Source organism: Bipolaris sorokiniana (assembly GCF_000338995.1).
Source record: "Bipolaris sorokiniana ND90Pr unplaced genomic scaffold COCSAscaffold_16, whole genome shotgun sequence".
Classification (NCBI taxonomy): domain Eukaryota; kingdom Fungi; phylum Ascomycota; class Dothideomycetes; order Pleosporales; family Pleosporaceae; genus Bipolaris; species Bipolaris sorokiniana.
Window position 1 is genome coordinate 468,986 of NW_006911910.1, and position 23,772 is coordinate 492,757.

General features: G+C 52.8%; 8 protein-coding genes across 8 annotated transcripts; 3 read left to right on the forward strand and 5 right to left on the reverse strand.

Moving 5' to 3' along the window:
• Positions 1-2: 2 nt before the first annotated feature.
• On the reverse strand, positions 3-1,931 carry COCSADRAFT_152065 (uncharacterized protein). The gene is made up of 3 exons (XM_007706459.1): positions 1,354-1,931; positions 662-1,308; positions 3-608 (listed from the first exon to the last, which is right to left on the reverse strand). The coding sequence occupies exons 1-3, from the start codon at positions 1,548-1,550 to the stop codon at positions 121-123; spliced, it is 1,332 nt and encodes a 443-aa protein (XP_007704649.1). The 5' UTR covers positions 1,551-1,931; the 3' UTR covers positions 3-120.
• Positions 1,932-4,271: 2,340 nt separating this feature from the next.
• COCSADRAFT_164525 (uncharacterized protein) lies at positions 4,272-5,181 on the forward strand (the record flags this gene model as incomplete). The annotated part of the gene is made up of 2 exons (XM_007706460.1): positions 4,272-4,330; positions 4,383-5,181. 2 exons carry the CDS (start codon positions 4,272-4,274, stop codon positions 5,179-5,181), a joined length of 858 nt encoding a protein of 285 aa, XP_007704650.1.
• An 889-nt stretch (positions 5,182-6,070) lies between these two features.
• COCSADRAFT_252138 (uncharacterized protein) lies at positions 6,071-9,582 on the reverse strand. The gene is made up of 3 exons (XM_007706461.1): positions 8,329-9,582; positions 7,042-8,275; positions 6,071-6,897 (listed from the first exon to the last, which is right to left on the reverse strand). The coding sequence occupies exons 1-3, from the start codon at positions 9,299-9,301 to the stop codon at positions 6,279-6,281; spliced, it is 2,826 nt and encodes a 941-aa protein (XP_007704651.1). The 5' UTR covers positions 9,302-9,582; the 3' UTR covers positions 6,071-6,278.
• A 1,194-nt stretch (positions 9,583-10,776) lies between these two features.
• COCSADRAFT_164527 (uncharacterized protein) lies at positions 10,777-12,972 on the forward strand (the record flags this gene model as incomplete). Its single annotated transcript, XM_007706462.1, has 5 exons — positions 10,777-10,897; positions 10,973-11,495; positions 11,577-11,791; positions 11,863-12,141; positions 12,200-12,972. The coding sequence occupies 5 exons, from the start codon at positions 10,777-10,779 to the stop codon at positions 12,970-12,972; spliced, it is 1,911 nt and encodes a 636-aa protein (XP_007704652.1).
• Positions 12,973-13,376: 404 nt separating this feature from the next.
• Positions 13,377-14,142, reverse strand: COCSADRAFT_175488 (uncharacterized protein; the record flags this gene model as incomplete). Its single annotated transcript, XM_007706463.1, has 3 exons — positions 13,377-13,539; positions 13,602-13,828; positions 13,936-14,142. The coding sequence occupies 3 exons, from the start codon at positions 14,140-14,142 to the stop codon at positions 13,377-13,379; spliced, it is 597 nt and encodes a 198-aa protein (XP_007704653.1).
• Positions 14,143-15,174: 1,032 nt separating this feature from the next.
• COCSADRAFT_175489 (uncharacterized protein) lies at positions 15,175-15,903 on the reverse strand (the record flags this gene model as incomplete). Its single annotated transcript, XM_007706464.1, has 2 exons — positions 15,175-15,310; positions 15,539-15,903. 2 exons carry the CDS (start codon positions 15,901-15,903, stop codon positions 15,175-15,177), a joined length of 501 nt encoding a protein of 166 aa, XP_007704654.1.
• Positions 15,904-16,678: 775 nt separating this feature from the next.
• On the forward strand, positions 16,679-17,080 carry COCSADRAFT_40815 (uncharacterized protein). Its single transcript, XM_007706306.1, has one exon. It carries the CDS (start codon positions 16,813-16,815, stop codon positions 17,071-17,073), a length of 261 nt encoding a protein of 86 aa, XP_007704496.1. The 5' UTR covers positions 16,679-16,812; the 3' UTR covers positions 17,074-17,080.
• An 849-nt stretch (positions 17,081-17,929) lies between these two features.
• COCSADRAFT_175491 (uncharacterized protein) lies at positions 17,930-19,374 on the reverse strand (the record flags this gene model as incomplete). The annotated part of the gene is made up of 8 exons (XM_007706465.1): positions 17,930-17,963; positions 18,038-18,463; positions 18,525-18,668; positions 18,729-18,766; positions 18,824-18,842; positions 18,905-19,059; positions 19,140-19,233; positions 19,361-19,374. The coding sequence occupies 8 exons, from the start codon at positions 19,372-19,374 to the stop codon at positions 17,930-17,932; spliced, it is 924 nt and encodes a 307-aa protein (XP_007704655.1).
• Positions 19,375-23,772: the final 4,398 nt, after the last annotated feature.

A 23,772-nucleotide genomic window follows, 5' to 3' on the forward strand; every position in this document is an offset into this window, starting at 1 on the left:
ATGTCGTGATTGCCGATTCGTTTGCCATGTTACTTTTGTTTGTTGGAAAATAGCGATATATACAACATCCAACTAGGGATACATAATTCCACAGTATGAACAACTAACTTACATTTTCCATCATCCCCGATGATGTATTGCATCCTTCCTCGAAAATCTCGATTGCAGCGCTGCCCAAAACGAAGACGCTCTCTGACGTCGATGAACTGACATACGGAGATTTGAGCTGCGGCATCGCGTCATCATGCACATTTCCACTGTCAACCCTGGCCCAAAGCTAACAGCAGCCACGTCGTCTCTACCCGGACCCAGGTGTCTCATGTTGTCGAGTACGACGAGTACGGATGCGCTCGAAGAGTTGCCATAGCGCTTGTAGACGTCGAGTGAGGCTCTGATGTGGTCGTTAGTAAGACCGAGAGAGTCTTTCGCGCCGTGCAATATGGCAGCACCCCCGGGATGAATTGCCCAATCAAAGTCTGCTGGCATCTGGGGCAACGGTACTCTATTACTAATAGCGCCGTTGGATGTGTTGCAGAGTTGTTGGAAAATCGGTGCGATAGCACTGATTGCTGCTTTGGGAACATCTTTCGTAATGGTAGCTATCAAGCCTGATATCGGAGTCAGTTTATCAGTGGTCACGTAGAGAGTACATTGTACCAACCGTTTTTCCCAAAATTATATGACATGAAGCTAGACGTCCCCGGCGCCACCATACTTGCCCATTCCCTCAATTGGTAAACAGGGGCTTGAGATGGAGCCAATGCAAGCTCGTTGCACACTACCAGTGCGGCAGCACCATCAGAGAATAATGCGGGTGCTATGCGCAGCGTCTCATCCCCCCCTTGCAAGATGTTTTGTATCTCTGCCCGAAAGAAGAGACTACAAATTTCGCATGCGATAACAAGGACTCGCGCCTTTCGCCTCTTGAGCGATGCAGCGGCTGCAATGTCAGCTGCTGCTCGCAATGCCGACAAACCTCCTGCGCAGCCCACGCCCTGTACGAGAACCCGCTGGACGTCTGGCCCCAGGCCAAGTTTCTCGCACACAAAGAGGTCGTAGCCTGGGTTATCAGAGTTGGTGCATGTCACGGCAACAATGTGTGTAATCTCATGTGACTCGAGTCTGGCTTCCTGTATGGCCTTTTTACATGCAGACGCGGCGAGAGTGACGCCTACGGTACGAAAGTCATGAGATATCGAGCCGAGAGTTGGTGGCGTGGCGTCTTTTTGGGTCCATTTGGTGTGATCAAAGACTGTTGGACGGGAAGATATTTGTGTCTTTGTGTTGAAGCCAATAAGCTTTTGCACACTGTATACGTGAGAAGATGTGCTTGGGGTTCTGAACTGTACTGACGCTGGTGAAGAGACGTGCTCAGGATATAGACGCTGAAGGAATCCCTCAAAATCCTCCTGCCTGATTGCATGCTCGGGGTACTGGTGGCCTAGGCCAGTAATGTACACACCATCGTTGTTGCTACTGCGTGTCATACCGATCGTTGAAGACAGGCGTAAGATGTGATGATTTAGGTGCTGATGGAACTGGGTGATCATATGATTGACATAGTAAGCCTGGTACCTTTTTCATATATCGTACATCTGTTCTGATTATTTTCCTACTCTTTGGCCCCTACATCGTGGCTTCTCAAGGCGCCGTTTAGTGCCTTAGCCTAGGATCCGGTAAATAGGGTATTCTATCCACTCATGCTTCTAGATTCCCAATACTCCTACGCAGGATCGTGGTATGCTATCATCGGACTTCAGAGTTCAGTTCGCTATGGTGAAAGAGTCATGTCCGGGCATTGGCAGCCTTGAGCGTCACTGGAATAGGATTGGTGATGCGCCACTATCAACACGATTGGGATATGGTCTCTTAAGCTCTTGATAGGTCCCGGGACATTTGCATAGCACATGGCACTGCCGAAACGACCGTATCGTATCCATTGCGAGGTTGGTTCTGCCTGAATTTGTGTCCAACGAGGTCCAGGAACCGCGTCTGCAATTCTTAGCTTTGCGCCATTGATGAATAGGAGTGCAGCAAAAAGCCATGATAGGGCTGTGTAGGCCCCAAATGTATCTCATTGCCCTGGGACATAAGATTTTTAGCGTATACGGCGTCCACTTCTGCCTAGAAAATCTCATCTTGTTACAAAGTGCTGGCCAATGGCGGCTGCAAGTGGGTCGATTGAAGTTTTAGCCCTTACCTTTGAATATTCAATGACACCTATGCAAAGATCTGATGCGTCATTTAGTAGTCATCGATCTCAATCACACAGCCCTGGTATGTGGACTCGTTCGTATAATCCAACGTCGTCGTACAAATCAACCATCTCATCGGTCAAGAGATGGATCTTTCCGCCCCCATGACCCCACCACAGCTTACTTATCAGCTGAACCAACACATCTGCGCAGCCACACACTATTTGTTCGTGGGGGTCGCCGACTGTTGATTACGGGCGCCTGAAAACCGAATATGCAACAAAAATGAGGGTTAAAAAACCAACACAGGCTAAACTGAGCGTCACAAGAGTAAGGCGGCCAGAGGAAGAGCCGGCATTTGGAAATCGACAACGCACCCAAAAGGCAACGGGAAGATGCCCCATCGATCAGATATGCGGTCAATGCGCATGAAATCATGATATGACTAGAGCACGAAATGTTCAAGAGGCCGTCTCCAACAGTCCCATGTCGCTTGTACGTACTCGTCACTCCAGCACAGGATCAGCAGCCTCAATGCCAAGTTGGCGGTTCACGGGCCGAAGCGTTTAGTACGTATGCATCTTGCTATACAAACGACATGTCTTCCCAAAGCCATTGCCCGCGTCACGCCAGCGATGCGGAACCAAGGGTCATGGGAAAGGCTAGGAGATGCAGAAAGCATCCATGGAATTCAGGAGACGCTCAAGGGCTCATCGGGTAAACGTAAAAGACATCGGTGTGCCGATATGGTAGGCAGGTAGCTTGATACAGGCAGCTCCCCACCCATACCTATAGTAGCTGCATTATGGTCATCATCAACAACCACAACACAATCTGACGATCGCCACATTGTAGTCGTAAATTTCGCCCGTGGCCAACCGTTCCCACTAGCAGCCACGCCACGACATTGTGAGATTTTTTTCTCTCGTTATCCAGTCTGGATTACTACTCGTCTGCTCGAGGAAAAATTTGCACTAGACCATATGTTGGAGCGGTCCCCGGAGGGCCCGAATAGGAACCTAGAATAGCGCTTTCTCACCTGCATACTTACAGCGCAACCATAGTATGCTGTGTCAGATGGTATGTTACTAGATCGAGTGCTTATGCCCACTGACAATGAGTTTCGGGTTTATTGGCCCTTGAATCGTCAGTATGTGTCTGGATTCGTGCTGGTGAGGGGGGGGGAGCTGTACATGCGCAGTGCCGCGGGGCGGTGTAGCATAGTCGGGATTGTAGAGAGGTGAGCAGAGGCGGTAATGATAGGTGCTTGAGGGGAATGCACATTTCTTCTTTGAGATGGTATCGAATCAATGTTGTAAGGTTTGGAGAGTGATGACAGATCGGATGCATGCTGCCTGCAGCCTGTAAGCCAGGGCCTAGGAGTGTGGGGTACTACCACGTGATATAGCGATAATGCTACTAGCTACATGCAGGCAGTTGGTGGCGTGGATAAGACGTTGAGTATACGCAAACATGTGGCCTTACTTTACACTAGCATTCATCGTATTCGCAAACCAGTTTTGGCTAACACTGGCATGCTGGGGCCACTTGGACCAAAAATAAAATACTCCCTTCGTAGTACCGAGGTTGGGGCGACCGAGTAGACCACGCCATATGGAAGGTCAAGACATCGATAAAAGTCTTGGACTGTTTCGGGCCCTCTTGGATGGGGTTTTCGGTGCCACTGTGAATTCCGCACTGTCAAGCAGAGCGTAATCTGTGTAGGATCAGCCTTGTTCTCGGGCTTCCGTAGTATCCGTGCTTCGCGCAATGCTTTCCTAATCGGGATTACTGCGTTCCAGGGCTTCGACTAGGCGCAAATGTGTTGGAAAACCACTCGCGAAAAGGCATTCTTTGCAGGTTAGTGCTTCCCGTGATCTGGCGTGAGGCTCACCTCCCAAAATTTACTTAATTATGCGTCGCCGCCAGCTCTCACTGTGGGCTGGGTAGAAGGGGTGGTGCGAATTCTGAACGGTTTGCCTTGGCTTACAGAGAAAGGACGGCATCTATCAACGGCCGCGTTAGGAAGGGTGTGCGAGCATATTATCATCGGTGACTATGCTCCGACGGAACAACATGCACGAGTCACACGCATCAACGAATAACGATTCCCTTCCAATTCAATCTGAAAAACAGTGAGAGCAAGACAACATTTGAATACTCTGGCTGATGCTGACCTACCAGAAGCATAGACAGGAGGGCCAGTCCCTCTAGTAGAGACAGCAGTGTTATGAACATATTCTCACGTTTGCCACGTGAGCTCCGAAATCGCATATACATTTTCTGCCTTGAAGGAAGCTATGACAACGAAGTAATTGTGCGCCGCGCTGCCTTGGGCAGGACGTACCGCTTCACTCACCTGATCCGAGAACCTTGCGGCCAATACTCGTACCGATGGATCGAAGACCCTGTTTCAGCCTGTTTGAGCAAAAAAGGCTGGGACTCCAATCTTGCACGGGAGATGTTAGAGTGCTATTATTGGACACGCACTTTCAAGTTTGCTCATCACGAGATGTGCCTGCTTGAGCCATTTCTCAGCACGGATGGCTTTGGTTTTGGCATGACCCCAGCCGTCTATGCTCGACGGTTACAGATACAGATTCAGCCTCTTCTCTTCGCCTTTTTGTTACCCGATAACCGGAAGATTGAAGAGCAGCGGTTTTGTAGTGCCATCGAGGCGCTCGGTATCATCCAGACGGCGCGAACCGAAATTGCAATCGAAGTGGACTTGGCACAGGCGTCGTTGAGCGACGCTGATTACGAGCATTTTCTGGATGCTGCCACCAAGTTTACTATTCAAATACAGAGCTTAGTGGATGTGTTGAAAAAGAAGGGGCTGCGTATTTCCCTCAGGGTCGTCGGATCCCAACTTCAGCCTGAAACGAGGACGAATGCTTCTGAATCGATGGCAACTAGCAGCGCTGCACTGAAATCACCGGTATTACCGATATCGCAACGGAGTTTCCATGAAGCTTTGAGGTATTGATCAGTCATCAATTACGAGAGGCGATGCTGGTTAGGGCTCATTCCATCTGCCGAGTGGACCCCCCCTGTCGCGTGCCGTCTGCAAGGCACTAGTAAATTCGGATCCAGAATACCTGTTCCGAAAAATCATCAACACTCAAGCAGCGTCAACTTCGTCAGCAAAGCCCACCATTTTCTTTACCCTCAGTGGAAAGCGCAACAGCTTCCATTCCTTCTCTTATTAGAAGCAAGACAGCTTCATGTTCCAAAAATTGTACATTTCAACTCCAAGGGGGAAAAGTGACATCACGGGTGGGATATGAAATGCATGTGCACGCGGTGTACACAAAAGGAGTAAAGGCGCAAATGCATGTACGGGGTTTTTTATTTGAACGCTCTTGTCTTGAGCTGCGCCAGTAGTCCCGACATGGATGCATAATATGACACAACTTGTCAATAATGACTAAAAACCTAATGGCGTTGTTTAGTTGCAGAAAGTTTTTCGGGAAGGCCATTACATAGACTGCTTGTATCTTTTCTTTTACGATGCCAAGTTCTAATGATGATACAAAGTATCTAGGTGCTTAATAGATGGGTATGCGAAATGAATCATACAGATCATGGAACACATTTTTTTTCAATATTGTAGATGCGCGGCCGAGGTGCAAAATGTGTAGACGGAAAAAGGGAATGAAGGCAACTACGGAGGGGTGGCGTAGTGAGTTTTCTTCCAGATACCAAAACTCTTTTACCACAATGCCAAGGAATCCGCAAGGCTAAGAGTTTAAATCTCTCCCTCTCTCGAATTAAAAGTAACTCCGAGGTATTGAAGACTACTTTAGTCGTAAAATTAATTTTCTTTCGATTTTCTAACTTGTAGGAAGGGGTTTTTAAGATTTAGTGCTAAAGAAGCTTCCTTAATTTCTTCGTAATTGACTACTGCACTATTTTGGAGTCAAAAATACTATCTCTACCCACTTGACATAGCCCGTATCAGTCAATACAACAACTATCAAACATGAGGTAATTCTATCACACGCTACCAACGCCCTTGCAAAATGCATATGCGGAAAAGTGTAATTAAGACAAAAACAAATCCATTCAAAATTAGCTCGGCTACTAATCAGGCTTCCATGATTCCAGGACCCTCTCAGATGCGAGTCGATCGGGATGATCGGATCTGTGGACCCTCTGTTCTATCCTAACCACATGTTCTAGCAGCTCGATGCCCTTCTTGACCTGTCCGTTGGCGTGGTATGCTCGCGCGAGCTCACGCTGCGACGCTAGTCGATCGGGATGCTCTTCTGTGACAACTTCTCCTTTTGTCCTAACCACATATTCTAGCAGCTCGATCGCCTCCCTAACCTGTCTGCTGGCGATGTATGCTCGTGCGAGCTCATGCTGCGACGCCAGTCGATCAGGATGGTCTTCTGCGAGCACTTCTGCTTCTATCCTATTAATATATTCTAGCAGCCCGACTGCTTTCTTAACCTGTCTGTTGGCCTCGTACGCTCCTGCAAGCTCATACTGCGACGCTAGTCGGCTGGGATGGTCTTCTGCGAGCACTTTGTTACGTATGCCAACAACGTGCTCTAGCAGCCTAACTGCTTTCTTAACCTGTCCACTGGTAAGGTACGCTCTTGCGAGCTCATGCTGCGACGATAGTCGATCATGATGGTCTTCTGCGAGCACTTTGGTACGTATGCCGACAGCATGCTCTAGCAGCCTAACTGCTTTCCTAACCTGTCCGTTAGCCTCATATGCTGTGGCGAGCTCATACTGCGCCTGTAGCCGCTTCGGATCGCGCTTTTCGAGTGTCTTCCTCTGCTCATACGACTCCTTAAGCCATCTCACTGCTTCTTGGAATCTTCCGTCAACATACAGGCATTTTCCTACTAAGAGACACAGCTGCGACCTCTCTTCCATCGAAGAGTCTTGGTTGTCTTCAAGCAGCCGCAGCGCATGTGGCAAATACGCCCTCCATTTTATCCGGTTCTCATAGTCGTCCCGGGGAAAAATGCGGGCTACATGTCTGATACCCTTCTCTACTACCCTTCTCGTGTCGCCGTACTGCCTGACCCAGATCCGAGTTGCCAGATGTACTAATCGATGGATGTCATACACCTCTTCGTTCTCTCGTCTGGTTAGAAAAGAATATGCACAGAGCGTGCCAATAGCGTCTGTCATCCGCACTCTGGACCGCACTCTCGGCAGAATAGACCGCGGTATCGCTTTCCACTCGATGCACGACATAAAAGACAAAAGTTTCACAGCTACCTTATCGCGTGCGCGGATCTGACTAAACGTCACCACCCACGTTGTAGCTACTGCGTTTGCCGTGCCTTTGTACTGGGCGTCATTACGGAACTCTCTGCTCATAAGCTTAACAAGGTCTAGCTCGGTACTGTGTAGTAGCCGTAAGTACCCTCGGATAGATATCCTGTTCCCGTTAAGGTAAGCAGCTGCCTGTGCGATGGCCAGAGGTAGGCACACTAGCTCATCCAATAAGTCTGTCGTGGCGACACTATCGCTGAGGAGCTCCTTGTTGATCAGCGATTTGGTCAAAAAGGCAGTTGCGTCTTGTCGGTCCATGGCACCAAGCTCTAGTACATGGCTGCCCGTCAGCTTCACTGCTACGTCTAGCGTACGTGTGGTGAACAAGGTCACGCCCTCTTCGTTCCGTGGCAAGTAGTCAACAATGCCCTTCGATTGAGCACCGCCGAAAACAATGTCTGCATCGTCAGCGTTGTCAACGATCAACAGCCACTTCCCTGCCCGCGCCGTGCCCAGATGCCACTTGAACTGCTCTTTCACATCGTCCTCGCCATCGGCCACCTTAGGTACCCCGAGCAGCCGTACTATTTCAGCGCATGCCTGCTCAAACGTCTCCATACTCAGCGCAGGCATCCAGAAGACAGACATATCAGGCCAGCGCTCCTTCACCATGTACGCGAACCGGAGCGCCACCTGTGTCTTGCCTGTCCCACCGAGCCCGACAATCGACATCATGTAGCACGCCTCGTCGACCATGAGTTTCTGCGTTAGCTCGTCGAGCTCAGTCTTTCGCCCAACGAAGGACTTGTTGGGGAGGAATGGAATGGAGTAGATTACTTTCTCTATCTCACTATTAGCTTTGCTGCAATACAGGAAACAGAATGACTACACTAACTCCGTACGCTCTGAACCGCCTCTTCCGCTGTTCGAGTCTTCGCTACGGCAGCTGGCGGGATCACGGAAAGCACATCCTTTGCATACGCCGCCGCGATTCCCGCCGCGTATGGCTGCCATCTCTTATTCTTGTGCGAGTCGGCATAGTCACAGATGCCACGGATAACGAGGCAGGGGAAGCTGTTCATTAGACCAGCCGCCTCCATCTCGAAGCAGAGCACCCCACCAAGCTCCGCGCTGACCTTGTCTCGCTCTGTCGCGTTCTTTATCACCTGATTCCCCGACGCAATCGTCCCGTAGTGAGACACTACCTCCTCATCGCGCGGCTCCCGAGCTTTGTGGTGATCTGTCTTGCATCCTTCGCACGTCCGCCCATCCTCGTGGTCGTACCCCGCGTCGAATAAGACGTCGGGCCCTGCCTTGCTGCGCTGGAACTTAGGGGTGGTGCCCTCCAGCTTCCTCATATACTCTAACATCCTAGTCTTACCCAGGAATTCATTTGCTTTCACTATTGCAACCGCGTTAAGCAGCACCTTCGGTGGCGCGTTAAGCGATCCTGTCCGCTCGAACCCGCTCGTCGTCGCCTTCCCAGCGTCATATTGCACCACCCCGCCGAACGTCTTATCAGGCTGGCTAACCACGACATCCCCAAGCCGGATGTCCGCTGCGGCGCTGGGCACTCCTCCGCCAATACCGACCATAAGTCCAAATCGAATTCCCTTGAATGTAGCCTTCATCTGCGTCGCCACAACCGCCGCAGGGTTATTACCAATACATCCCGCCGGCAGGCATACAATCGCAACATTGTGCCCAGCAATCGATCCTAGGGAGTATAGGTTCTCATCGTTGCCATTGCGCTCATGGTCTTCGTGCACTTCGTCCAGCATTTCCTGCGCCGCCGCCAGCTCGACCGGGAGTGCGCACACCCATCCTACAGTGTATTCCTCGTGAGACAGCCGGGGAAGCTGGGCCATCCGTAGCGGTTATGATGGGAGAGTATGATGGGAGAGTATGATGGGAGAGTATGATGGGAGAGTGATGGTTGACAAGGCCTGACGCCGCCGTGCAGGCAGATGTTCGCTACTGCTCAGCCTCATGGCGACTCTAGCAGGCTGATGAACAGGCTGAGGTGCAGTCGTCCAGCGCCATGGCTGCAAGCGCTAGAGATAGGACCTGCCATTGGCCGGTCCGCTAGGTACATTGGGGGCTCGAACTGCTACGCATCCCTACACCTTATGCCTTCTCGCAAAGCCGGCCTAACGGTAACTGTCAAATGACTTACCATAAAGATACCGTGATCCATCTCAAGGTTTTTGTTACTAGGGGCTTAGCGACGGTAGATTATTATGTATGAGATTGCAATTCTAGCGGCTTAGCATGCCTGCATACGACATATTTACACCACCGTATTGCTTCGTTAGATATGCATCCCAAACTTGACAGCCTCTTAACTTCGAAACCTCTTATGCCAGCAATGTCTGGACAACTGTAGTGTGCATTCTATCCCCAGTCTAGCTGAATACTTTGTACCTTGGCTTTAATGGCAATGTCCAGGAGTTTGCCTGACCCTAAAAAGAGGGTCCTTTTTTGGTCTATCTACTATGTTTAGCGGCTTGCAATCTTTCGAAGCCGTGCAAAAAAAAAGGTAACGGTGACGTGAGAGTTGAAGCCTAGTTGGAAGACAAATATGAAACCGAAGCTGATGAAAATGGACAGGAAGATACACTGGTAGATGACTGAGAGCGTTGGCCATCGCAGCTGCGAAAGAATATTAGTTAGTTAGTTAAAAGGAACACTTACCTAAGACTCCCGCATATTACCCCGGGCCCCGGACTATCAAATGGTACGAACCGAAGGGTCTACGCTAGTGACAATGGGATGTCATCGATTCAGGTCAACCTTCAATAAACGAGAGCACGAGTCATGTTTACATCTCAGGATCTCACCATCTCCAACTCCGTGTGCAGTTCGCTTTCCTCTTGCGTTCCCACGGGTATGATGTTGCTCCATGACTAGGTTCGATGTAGAGAAAGAAATCCATTTCCACATCATTCCCACCTGATATACAAATTTCATAATGTCAAAGCAACACTGCAATGGAAGCAGTCTCGTACTTCGAAGGTCGTGCAACATTCCCCGTCTTCCCCGCAACCCCGCTGCCGTAGTCGGGAAATCGTCTTCCATCGTGAATTATTATCCGCAATGCATTCCAGGACACGGCGATGAGACATCGAAATCTCTATGAGTAAAAGGCCGTCATTGGCCAGTCTCAAATGTAATAGCTTGTAAGATGGGCGTGGGTTGCCTTGCATATACCACAGGACTCGGTATATAACCGTCAAACGCCTGTCGTTCTCATTTACCAGATACTTTCCAACGAATTATTTCACCCATGACTGAACCAGCCTATTCTGAGGAAACTATACCCCCAAACCCAAAGCGCCTCAAAATGTCACCCTCCACCACCCGTAAACGCGCCATACGCATCGCAGGCTGCTCAGGCGGCTTCACCGACCGCTCAGCCGCCATAACGCGAATGGCCAGTGACCCAGACGTCGACGTAGTAATGGGTACCACAACCTCTCCAGAAACCCTCTTCTTCTTCTTCTTTTAAAAAAAAGTTTATGAACTAACCCGCTAGGCAGGCGACTGGCTCTCCGAAATGACAATGACCCTGCACGGCAGCGGCAAAGTAAAAAACCAAAAATCATCAAAGCCCACCACCACCACCACCACAAACGGAACCCAAACGCTCGAAGACCGCATGAAAACAGCAATGTACGCGGATACCTTTCTCCAATGCTTCGAACCAGCAATCCCCCATCTCGTCCGCAACAAAACTAAACTCGCCGTCAACGCCGGCGCTTCTGATACCCAGCTGCTCGCTGAGGTCGTTGTCGATTTGCTTGCGAAACACGACGCCAGTCACTTGAAAGTCGCATGGATAGAAGGCGATGATGTGACGGAGCAGGTACAGAGTCTGATTAAAGATGGAGAGCAGTTTGAGAGTTTGATGCATGGGAAGAAGTTGGAGGAGTGGGGTATGGAGCCTGTGTGCGCCCAGGCGTATCTGGGGGGATTGTGTATTGCAGAGGCCTTGAGAGGGGGCGCGGATATTGTTATTGCGGGACGGGTGGCGGATGCTGCGCCGGTTGTTGGGGCTGCTGCGTAAGTTTCTATACTCTCTTTCTTTTTCTTTGGCTTGATTTGATGGAGGGGGAAAGGGGTGACTGAGCTGAGAGAATACAGGTGGTGGCACGACTGGCGAAACGATCAGTTCGATGAACTTGCCGGAGCCCTGGTAGCAGGGCATTTGATCGAATGCTCAAGCTACGTTTGCGGAGGATACTACTCCATGTTCAAAGATCTTATCAAAACGGGAAAACATGTTAACATGGGTTTCCCAATCGCCGAGGTCGAACACGACGGAACCTTCAACATTGCAAAGGAAAAAAACAGCGGCGGTAAACCTCACTCTATCCCCCCACCCCCTTCTCAGAAACATATCTCATTTAACTAACTAACTAAAAAAAAGGCTGCGTAACAATCGGAACATGCACCTCGCAACTGCTCTACGAAATCCAAGGCCCCCTCTACTACAACTGCGACGTCACCGCCGACCTCACTCACGTCCGCATGCAGCAAATCGACGAAGACGTCGTCCGCGTCACAGGCGTAAAAGGCCTACCTCCCCCTCCCACCACGAAAATCGGCATCACTGCCCCGGCAGGCTGGCAGTGCGAATGGCACATGTACATGGCCGGTCTAGACATTGCGGAGAAATGTAAAGTGACGGAGGATCAAATACGATATGGTAACTTGCCTTTTTCTTTTCCCTCCACCATTACATATATCCTAACAGATGCACAAAGCAATGGGCAAAAATACCTCCCGCTTCACAACCCTCCGCTTCCACGCCATCGGATCCTCCCAACCCAACCCCACCTCCCTCGACGCCTCCACAGTCGACTTCCGCATCTTCGCGCAAACCCGCGACGCCGACCTCGTGCGCCCAGACGTTCCCGATGCATTCAACAGATGGTGTCTCGAAGTCTTCCTGCAATGCGCGCCTGGCCTCTCTTTAACCAACGACTTGCGGCAAGTGGTTCCGAAACCGTACTATGAATACTGGGTCGCGTTGCTGCCGCAGACGCACCTTTGGTTGCGCGTGCATAGTTTGTTTGGCGAGCGCACTGTCAAAGAGCTTGAGGCGCCAAAGGTTACGAGCGAGTACCCGCGCCAGCAGGTTTCGTACGAGACCTCTGGCCCCCTTGACCTGACTTCTTTTGGTCCGACGGCTCAAGCGCCGCTAGGTGCGATTGTGGCGGGGCGCTCTGGGGATAAGGCTGCGGACTGCAATTGTGGGTTTTTCGTCAGACGTGAGGATGAGTGGGATTGGCTACGCTCATTCCTTACTATTGATCGGATAAAGGCATTGTTGGGACCGGAAGAGTACAAGGGAGGGAGGATAGATCGGTTTGAGATTGAGGGGATTTGGGCGGTGCATTTTTTGTTGCATGAGCAGTTGGATCGGGGGTATAATGCTAGTTCGGAGATTGATACGTTGGGGAAGAATGCGATGGAGTATATGCGGGCGAAGACGGTGGAGATTCCGACAAAGTTTTTGGAGAGGGGGTGGATTTGAGGGGAATTTACTGTACAAAGGTAAAGTTGTGGAAAAAAAATAGAGATATTAATGTGGTTGTTGGAGGTATCACATGTATATTTACTGGCAATAATGACTGTTTTCAGCTCAGCACCTAGCACCAGAGACGAACACACAATGGAAGAGGAAGAAACAGGAGAATTGGAATATGATCAACACAATCTAGGAGAATAAGCCAATACCAATGGTTTGGTCAGTGACATGGAAGGTCCAGCCCTTCAACCCATGATAAAACAATACGAGAAGAAAAAAGAAATAGAAAACCACTGCAGCACCCTACCACGTCCGTTGACAAGAGCCATGCCATCGTTCAAACTCCATCTCCGTATCGTACTCAGCTCCTCCCTTAATCACCTGCCCTTTAACCCACACTCCCAGCACCCTCAAACAGCCGTAAACGATGTCCTTGGCGTAACCACCGCACTCCCCACACCCTTCTCACTCCCATCAATAACCTCCACATCCCCCTTCTTTCCCCTCCAATTCCTAATCCGCCGCACCATCCACCTCCCAAACTCCATCACCATAGTCCCAAAGCTCAATAAGCTACCCGCGTATCAGTCTCACACTCACGCAAAAAGCACAATCAAACACGCGGATGCACTCACAAAGCAATCGCCTCAAACGCCATATGCGCCCTCTTCGTCGGACAGCTCTCCCACACCCCATGCCCAAACACGCCACACATACTCTGCGCGTATTCGACGGCAGAAAGTACGAGGGCTGTGAACCACAAACTTGACAGGATAAACATGGGGATGCTGAGGTCGGGCGTCGAGGATCTGAGGAAGGTGCGGTAGAGGGTGAAGGTGCAGACGACGATGTCGACAGCGGCCTGTTGTTTAGAGGTTAGCTTGAGAGACCAAGCACTGGGGTGGAATGGTGGGAGGAAGAAGCAGAGAAGGCAAGAGGGGGGAAGGGGGGAGGATGGAGATATCTTACCAACATAGCCCAAAACGTTTTAAGCCCCGTATGCGTGTACTTTTGCATGGAAAGCATGACAATGCCAAAGACGATGATGCTGGATATGAGGTGCAGAAGATGCATGAGCAGCTCTGCAGCGGAGTGCGAAGAGCTAGGCTCTTTATGTTCTGTGGTGACTAGGTCTGCGGAGGGCGTAGGGTGAGGTTGTACTAATGGGGCGACCATGATGGTGATGCGTTGATAGCTTCAATGGTGGTGAACAAGAACAATGGTGTTTGGGGTAAAGATGCAGTGTTATGGTGTGATGATGACGATGATGATGCAGATACTGGGGATTTGGAGAGATGGAAAGAGTTGGCTGGGTAGAAGTAGTCTGACTGATATTGAGATGCTCTTGCCTAAAGTATGATGCGTGAGGCAGGTGGCAGCAAGGGAAGCTGCTGCTTTGCTGTGGGCAAGCAGTTGCGATGGTGGTATCTCAATACGTTACTCATATGGTTACATGGCTTCTAGAAATAGCACATGAATGGACATGAGCAGTCACAACCGTACGACATAGCCTTCACACACATATATAGGACCAATATCTAGTAGTATATCAGAGTATGGGTGGGGAAGTAGAGTGGAAGGCACCTTCGCTTGTTTTCCAGTATAGCAATTGAGAACATGCTACACCTGCCACAGAGAAGTACATTCTGTAGCAAACCAACTTGGTGACCTCACCATTATGCCCTCGTGTCGACAGGCAGTCTACAGCAACGCTAGTGAATTTGCTCACGCTTTGTGGAGGAAACTAAATCCAATGAGCAGACCTATCAACAAATCAACATGACCAATAACTCATGACTACGAGAGCGAATATGTCAGAGACTAGTGGGTGGCAAGAGGGAATTACACTACACACCGAAGGAATTCGGCAAGACACGCTAGAAGAATAGACTAGAAGATGCACAGCACTAGGTCCCGTAGAATACGAACTATATGGGACCGGCTCACAAGCATTACTAAAACGCGAGACACGCGATTGCCATGGATAAAACCCCGGGATCTGCCGGAGACTTGAAAGGTGGACACTTACTATTCCCGGGGCTAGAAACAAGCCGTCTTGGACATAGAAAAAGAAGAGAGGGTAATCTGTACATACCCCAGTGGCATGAGAGTAGGGCCGACCGAAGAGTGGTCGCCAAAGCGGACCTTTGCCAGACATGTTAAACTTGTCCATGGGACTCCCTAGTTCAAGAACGGGTTAGGTGATGGTTATGGAAGAAGGGGTCCCAAGGCCTGTTCCATGACTAGTTTTGGACAAATGCCCCCCAGCTTCCAAGCCTGGATAGCACCCTTGCCATGGCCTTGTTGGTAGCGCCGGTCGTTTGGAGGCGAAAGCGGGTCCTGACTAAGTGATAGTGAGTTCTTTGTCATGTATGACAGAATGCCAGAAACGAGTAGTGTAGCGGGGTATGGTATCAGGTAAGTTGAGAAGATGTAGAATTGCTGGGTTTGAAAGCATGGCTCCTGCAATCCACAGCTGCACAAAGCAGCCGGGGAGAGGAGCTCTTCTGGCCCCAGCTTTGTCATCATTTGGGCGCGGGGGAGGGCAAGAGGAGAAGAGGAGCAAACTTACCAGGCGGCTACAAGACGTGTTGTGCGGTTGCGCGGTAGGAGCGGCCGGAGGTCTAGTTCCCAAGACAAGCGGTGGGCGTTGATACGTCGTTGCAGTAGTCTACTTAGGTTGATGAAAGTATTTGGAAGGACGCGATGATGCGATGCGCGTGGACAAAGTTTATCCGACAGGGTGGTAAGGCAAGAGCGGCTGGACAGGACAGGCAGGGCAGTGGCACCGTGGGGTGGGCTGGTCGACGGCCGAACCTCTGGGCTGGTACGGCAGCTGAGGGGGGTGGGTTGGAGGCCATGGTCAGTGGCAGCAGGTAGACATGGGCATTTTGTGTGTTGGCAAGTCACACCGGTGGTGTAGAAGGGCGGGAGCATGGAGTTTGTGTGATCCGAGGTGTTTAGGGCACGCTTCTGCGCAAAAGCAACGAGAGTCGGAGGCGGAGGCCCAGCAGGACAGAGTGGCGGTCAGAAGGTGGGCATGCCATCTCCGTGGGGATGGTCTGCCGATGTCTCCCGGCCCGGTCGCCAACGCGTCGCCCACACAGAATACAAGGGCTCGACGATCGCTGGCTCGGTGTTGACTCTATAGGCTTGGGGGATGTCCGAAGAAGGCCCGGCTAATCGCTGGCGGGCTGCTGGCGGGGCAATCCACGCCCATGTCATGCGTGACCTCTCCATGTCACCCGTACTATGCTAGCAGCAGCTATGGCGGGCGTGACGCATGATTGCAACCCAGAGTGAATGCCAGTGTCTGCCAACGCCATTGCAACCAGAGACGGAGAGGGCTGTGTATGTGCATGTGCGTGTGCGCGTGTGTGTCGGTGTTGGTGTCTGTATCTGTGTCTATGTGTGCGTGTGCGTTGCCAACTCAAAGAGGCGCGCGCGAAACACGCCGCGCATTCCTGCACGACCTTGTTTCTTCTTTTTTTTTTTTTTAAAAAAAAAAACAGATCTCGTGTGTGTGTCTGTGTCTGTTCCTTCGTTCGCGCGGGAAGGGAGGCGCGGGCGACGGGAGAAGCCTCGTCCGACCCACAGCGCCGGATCGCCAAAACAACTTCACCACTCTCTGCCCTATACCACGCCCATCTAGTATATAATACATACTCTACAAATTTGCAATCCACCCATCCATAGCCCTTGCTCTCGATAAACCTGCTCCCCTTGGCGTGGCTGTCGGTGCAAGAGTCATTCCCGTCTCGGAGATCTTGCTTGCATGTCAGTTCCATCGTGCAGCATTGCCTAGCAGACACCTGTTTGCCGTCATGCAGCTCGCTTGCACTCTCCATGCCATGGCATCGGTCCGCCATCCTGGCCTATGCCCACCACGGCACCGCTGCTACACTTGAAACCCTACGCGCCCAACTTACCTCGAGCCCTCATGCCATGGCTCCTGAAACATCCATCCACTCGGTAACGACGCGTGGCAGGCACATGCACACCACGCCTAGGTCCACCTCCGCGCTAACCTGGGTCCCAAATCCCCTCTGCCCATGCACACGCCAGCCCACTGTCAGAATCACTCTAGAACAAACTCAACTCCACTAGATGGTCAGCTATTATCAATATATACTTATATATCTGTCTTGTATGCTGCCTTATCCGTGTCCAAGTCGGAAACATCCGTCATCCCCGTCGCCCGCTAATTAAAACATGACTACGCTCGTCAACGAGCTGAAGAACCATAGAAAAAAAAAGGACCCCAAACGTTGAAACCGGGTTCGGCCCAACATCCGCCTATACCGTCATGCCGAGCCACTTTGCCGCCAGGCATGCCAAACACACCCACGCTAGAAACCTTCAGACTGCCGGCCCAAGCTCGACAAATACACTACTACGACATGAATTTTGGGTCATAAGCAAACCGAGGTATCATATTCTTAAGCATGCCGTAACGCCAGACTCGGGTAGTCGCCGCAAACAAGGAAATAAAAAAATAGAGGGGAAAAGGTGAACAAACTCCAGTTTTTCCCATGCGCATCATGCATCATGGGGAGGTAGATAGTAAAAAGACGTCATGCAGGCAAACTGCATAGTTCGTAACAATGTGACATGGCAAACAACGAGGGCGGAAAACTCCCCCATGTTTACCGGTTCGCTCAAACGGCTTCGTCGGCCCGGCCTTGAGGTTCCCTCGGCCAAAGGGAAGCAAAGAATGTTTTGCCGAATGCACAACATCCAGAAAGCACTAAAAGAAGAAAACAATAACGTTTAGGCGTAACGGGGCGTGGGTGCGTCGGGGCGCTGCGTAGAACTTCCGGGGCTTTGGCTCCAGACTAGGCGGTGCTGCCTGGCGCGGGTTGTGGTGTCACCGAAATGTGCATTTCTAGGCATACACACACACATACACACACCGCTGGCCATACCATCCGTCAACGTACCGCTGCAAGCGTCGTGCCCGCTTCTATTGCTGAGGCCGACGGGCAGTCCAAATGTGGCTGCAGAGCAAGCTATCAGCATCGACCCAGTAACATCAAACAATTGGTGCGACGGGAGCGGGCGTGCTACTTACATGTTGTTGTACGCATGGATTTTCCGGTTGCAGAGCTCCCTGCGCACGCCCTCGACGATTGGCCGTACGTGGGCATTGAGGTCCCAATGGTAGACTCTGGTCAGAGGTGCAAAGGTTAGCGCCTCCAGGCCCTCGGTCAAGCCCAGGTTGTACCACCTGCCAATATCCTTCTGGTGCGGGTCATTGGGCCATGTGTTGTAGGGCACGCGAATCACAGTCTCCTGGATATCGATGAAGCCGGCGGCCTGCAGGAGCTGCCGAGTGCGATGTTCGTATGCGATGGGGCGGAAAGCTCGTTGCGTGGCATCGGCCAGCCAACCATACCACTTGCGGAGCATGCTGTCGGGAGGGAGCGTGTGATCGTCGCAGCGGGGCTCCATGTCGATTTCAATGTGCTCTATCCAGCCCGAGCCTGGTTTGAGGTGACTGGACACCCGTCAGCATGTGAAGAAAACGAAGTCGCAAGCAACGCGACAATGGTGCATACGAGTAGATTTTTTGGTACAGCTCCGGCCAGCTCTCGACGCTGCCGCAAGCCATCCGCAGATGGATCAGATCCCACGAATCCTCGCCCAGCGTCCAGGGGCTCTCGTAATCGCGTGGTACACGGAACCGCAGGTTCGGGGGGATTCTAGGCAGATTCGTCAGTGTCGGGCTCGGAAGCAAGCAGCTTGATTGTGACGGAACATACTTCTCGGGCTGGATGTTGACCAGATCTAATCCTAGGACCTGCAGCAGTCACGTCAGTTGTCTGGCAGCAATGCGTCGGATCTAGATTGGGCGCACCTCGGCGTTTAGGTACTTGCTGTTACCGTCGTGGTTAGCCTTGTAGGACGCAAATTGCAGGCTGCGGAACCCAAAACTTACTCGGCCATGTCAATTGCCCAGATGCCCGTCCCACAGCCTACATCGAGGATGCGGGGCTGCAGATGTGGCTCTGAAGGCACGGGAGCCTGATGCAGCTGGCCTCTCCGTGCTACGGCGAAAAACTGGTGGTAGATGTCCATGCGATCCTTTTCTGGCTGTAGTGTCGCATCAGCATAAAGGAAGCGGGCAGGGTGGACGGTGGTGATGGTGGGGGGTTTGTTTGGCGGGTGCCTACCTCGTCGCATGGGTACATGTAGAGCCCTCTCCGGAAGCCATGATACCAGCGGCCATTTTCCATGTAGTTGCTGTTCTGAGCGGGCACGGGCAATCTGTGGTGGGTGGAAAAGCACGGGTTAGCCGTCTGGCAGGGTAGCTTGGCTTGGGCCAGTGCAGGGTGCATTGCCGCCGGGAAATTGGGGAGGGTTGCACGGAGCGGGGAGAAGGCGGTACACTCACCCATTCGATGTCATCGTGATCATTGGAGCGAACGGCGGTCGCTGAGCAGCCTCAGGGGCGGGAGGAGCTGAGGTTGGTGGGTGGATTGGCTAGAAGGGTGGTGGCTGCCGGTATATTGCTGCAGGAATTAGGGCGGTTTCTCGTTTGGTCGCCGCGTCCGCGCTGATCATGGGACAAAAGGCCACTTCTCGCTTCACGTGTCGCTGCGGACGGCGGGGTGGTGCTACAGACGGGTAATCAGAGCAGAGGGGAGGAGGAGGGGGCGCAATGAGTGGGAAGGCGATTGAGTGGCGGGCGAGAAGAGGGAGAGGGAGCGCGGTGGGTTCTTGGGGGGCTGGCTGGGTCGTGGGCGTGGTGGTCGTCAAGGCGGTCGTGGTAGATGTCGTCAGGGTCGTGTCGACGGGCAGGTAGGAGGGTCAGAGGCCGGGATCTCAGACTCAATCTCTAGGGCGAGAGCGAGGAGCGATGGGTGCTGTATTTAAAAGCGAAACGGGCGCTGACGCTGGGGCTGGTCGACCACAGACAGGCGTGCCGGCATGAATGCAAGAGGCAGTCCGAGGGCGGGTCCACCCATCTGCATCTTTGCACCTCTGGGACCCATCCGCGCCATAGGCCATTAACAGGCCAGCTATTAATTAGGTGGCCTGTCCATGGCACTACGACAGCACGCAGCCCGCTACACGCTCGGAGCTGGACCCAACAGAGGATAGCCTTTTCCGGCTACCATAGTGGCGGGATCTCGCGCTCGGAAGTGGACCCGTGCACTGACACTATGGCCCTGTGAGCCCTCCCCGGAGAGTCGACGAGCACTTGCCTGCCAGCGCTGCTCCACCGCGACGACGACTACTTACTACTACGCCCACGCCTACTTGCTGCTGCTGTTGCTACTACTGCTACTACTACTACTACTATTACTACTACTATTACTACTACTATACTACTACGCCTAGTCCTCTCCCACCTTCCAAATAGTATTCTAGAGTAGCGGTGTCGTCGTCGTCATCGTCGCCGTCGCCGTCAGATGCAGTCAATGGCGCGCATGACACAGGGCCATCGCATCCTCTGCTGCACTCGCTCCCCCCCCCCCCAAAGCACCGTGAAGGAGCCACGCGACGCGTCTCGTCGTCCACCACGCTGCTACTACTACTACTACTACTACTACTACTACTACTACTACTACTGCCCTGTTGCCCTTGTTGCCCTATTGCCCGCCCCTCTCCGCCAGCCATGGGCCTCCACACACGCACACGCACACGCACACACACCACCGCCAGCCGACCTGCCTGCACAGGCGGCGGCCCTTCTAGTATGCTGCGCCCGCCCTGCCTCGCATTGGCCTTGCACGCCCAATGCAGCGGTAAGACTGCTGCGCGGAATCCCGTACCATGCTCCACTCCAACGAATGGGGTGCCGCAAGATTCACCGTCCCTTCTTGCATTTTACCATGTGTGCTGCACGCCAGCTCCACGTCCTGTTGCTTCTGCGTGCTTGTCGTCTGCCCCCTTTGGGCCCTTCCGGGTAACCATGGCACCTTCTGGCGCGAATCATACTGCTTGTCCCAACCGGTGTTGCCGTCGGGCGCGCACCCCCTCCCCTCCCTTTATGGCCGCCCTGCACCCTCTGCTCCCGTATCCCACCCATCACCACTCTGGTATACTACATACTCGGCACAAGTGACGCTTTTGCAACAAAGCCCGACATGGCTAGTAGCCCGGGTCATACGGCGCGGAAGGATAATCTCCGCAGTCCCCAGTAGCACCTCAATCACCATGTTGCTTACGCGAGATGCCACTTCTGCCTGGTCTAGTCCTCTGCATCCTGAGGCGCGCTATACGCAACTCTATGCCCTCTCTCCTTCAGGCGCGTTTTCCGGTCCTCATGTATGCCCCTGCGGAGCAACTATGCCCGCTAGCTCCCTCGACCCGGCCTCATTACGCACAAAAGTCCCTAGTCAACAGTGCCTGCCCAAGGCACGCATTGCCATGCACGGCCACGACCACTTCATGGATGCACTTTTCTGTTGCAGCGCCGCGCGCCGTTCCGCTACCCGTGTCGTCATTCGGTACAGGAAGGGTTACACAAGGGGGGGTCTGCCGTTGGAGTCCCACCTTTTTGTCAACAAGCAACGTACAAGCTTTGCTCTGCGAGCACAACATCTAATGTTTGTTCGTATCCATATATGTACTATAATTCTACGGCTAGGGGAATAAGGTACCAACATATATTCTTACCCTACCAAGCTTATACAGCAGGTGGGCTGTCGCGGGCGCGGTTAGCATGAGCGTCCTGGCCTGCTTGTGTAAGTAGAGATGACGAGACCTCGCTAGCGACCGATGTCATGGGCACAGGCGCAGATCTCTGCCGCACGGTATAGTAAGCAACATCGCCTTTGCACCCAAACAGCAACATATCGACGTTCTTTTGTCGATGCACGCAAGCTGAGCATTCTGCTTGGCTGACAAATTTAGTACCAAAGCCCCGTGTGTGGGATTGGCCAAGCTATGCTCATGCAATCGGCGACACGGGTCATAGTCGATGCGCCGATGGGCGGTGCTAGAGTCGACTGCGCTCCCAGAAGGGCGGTTCGCCTAGGATCATACATGTTACTGGCTCTTAGCTGCCGTCCCCTCAGCTGCGCCGCATGGAGAGATTTTCGACGGCGACGAACTGGATACTATGAGCAGCTAGACGGCGACCATGCGCCCAGTATCCAGTGCCATGGTCGAGCGCAGTTAAGGGTCAACAATTCTCTGCAGGGGGGGTGTTTAGGGGGTAGCGGCCCACTCTCTCGACGTACATGTGCTGCTACGCCCAGCCGCCGTGGGAGCCAGCAGCAGCAGTTGCAGCATGAGTGCAGCATGTTGTTAGTTGTTTTTGTGCTTGTTGGTCAGCGGCGGCGATCCAGGTCCTGCCGGGGGCGGTAGCGAGGTGCGACCGTCCCTGTAGATGGGACAGAAGGGAGCCGTTTCAGCTCTCGACCGAACAGCAGCATTGTGCCAGACCGATGCAACGTTGCAAGGGACGGCTGCAAGATTGGAGAGCAAGACTTCAGGCTGAGGTAGTGTCGGGCGACAAGGATGCGGGGAGCGCGAGACTGACGAGTGCGAGCACGCAGGCACAGGCACGCAGGCACACAGGCACGCAGGCACACACAGGCACAGGTAGTCCGCAAGCCGGGCAAGGCCAGATTGAAACACGGTCGTTGCTAGCCTGGTCGAACCGCTGTACCGGGTGCTCCACAAGGCTGGGAGGGCAAAGTGCGACTGGCGCGCCGCCGGCCGGCCCAAGTGCATGAACACCACCACTGCTGGCTCCAGAACTGCCCGTCCGCCCTTCTCGAAACAACAGACGGGCAGCAGTGGCTATGCCATCTGCCGTGCCAGCCAGCTGAACCCATGGTGCCTGTTTGACAGCCAACGCCGCCGCAGATGCCTGTCCCCATTGGCACCAGGCACGTGGGTCTCCGCTGCAAGGCGCTGTTTGGAGCCATAGCATTCGTCGACTGCACTCGAGAGTGCATGCGGGGCGCACACATCTGACACTCCTGAGACGGGAACGAGGGCATGATAGCCGAGGCCCTGCCCGCCTCCTGGCGCACTCCAGCTCCAGTTTCAGCCTTTACACTCGTGTTCCAGCTATATTGCCCGCCGTTAAGAGCGACGTGTGCGTTCGTCGCTGACCACGCCATGGCTCGGCTATCACCATCGACGAAACAAACACGCCCATGGAGAGAGCGTCTCTCCACCTCGCAAACACCTGCCCGAATGCGGTCCTTCTCTACGTCATGTCTAATCTTTGTCCACACACGGAACCATTCTCGGCCTCAGCCTACATGTCCACGCGCTTACTGCGGTTTCCCCCTTCGACGTTGCGGACCGCTTGTCCAAAGTTTTCGCTGCAGCAACATATGCACCATCCCCAAAGGTCGAGTCTGAGTAAGCAGATGCTGGCTTCGCCAACTGTCGACTTTACGCCGTACCCAGCCCTAGCTCTAGCCAATAACACCACTGGCGCGTCATAAATGCGAGGCGCCACAGCAAGCTTGCGCCCTACGGACACTCCGCTTTGAGACTGCAATTACCACGACGACTGCAAGCCAACACATGCATATGCTGCTGCATTGCGGCACGGCTGTGTGGAGCATACGCAGCCACCGAATTACACGTACATGGGCGTGCAGTCGCCATGAACCCAGTACATGGCATTGTCTCTCTTGCGATAAACCACGAATGGCTAGGTTTAGGATCTGGGAGTCATGTCCAGCATTTTACAGAGCCACCAAATCTCCGAACCTGTGTGGCCTCAGGATGCGCAGGGATAGTTGCAAAGCGATCCACCCCGTGCTACGGTTACTTGCAACCGTACCTTCGCGGCTATCGCCAAGCCTGCCACCACGTAACAACTTGACAAAA

Excerpts from the sequence above, each read along its gene's own strand:
- COCSADRAFT_152065 (XM_007706459.1), bottom strand. The coding sequence starts at position 1,550 with ATGATCACCCAGTTCCATCAGCACCTAAATCATCACATCTTACGCCTG. Across the intron at positions 1,309-1,353 it reads GAGCACGTCTCTTCACCAGC|TGTGCAAAAGCTTATTGGCT; the intron begins GTCAGTACAGTT and ends TCACGTATACAG. Across the intron at positions 609-661 it reads ATATAATTTTGGGAAAAACG|GCTTGATAGCTACCATTACG; the intron begins GTTGGTACAATG and ends CTCCGATATCAG.
- COCSADRAFT_252138 (XM_007706461.1), bottom strand. The coding sequence starts at position 9,301 with ATGGCCCAGCTTCCCCGGCTGTCTCACGAGGAATACACTGTAGGATGG. Across the intron at positions 8,276-8,328 it reads GGCGGTTCAGAGCGTACGGA|AGAAAGTAATCTACTCCATT; the intron begins GTTAGTGTAGTC and ends ATAGTGAGATAG. Across the intron at positions 6,898-7,041 it reads CTCTTAGTAGGAAAATGCCT|GAAAGCAGTTAGGCTGCTAG; the intron begins GTATGTTGACGG and ends CGGACAGGTTAG.
- COCSADRAFT_40815 (XM_007706306.1), top strand. The coding sequence starts at position 16,813 with ATGCCATGGCATCGGTCCGCCATCCTGGCCTATGCCCACCACGGCACC.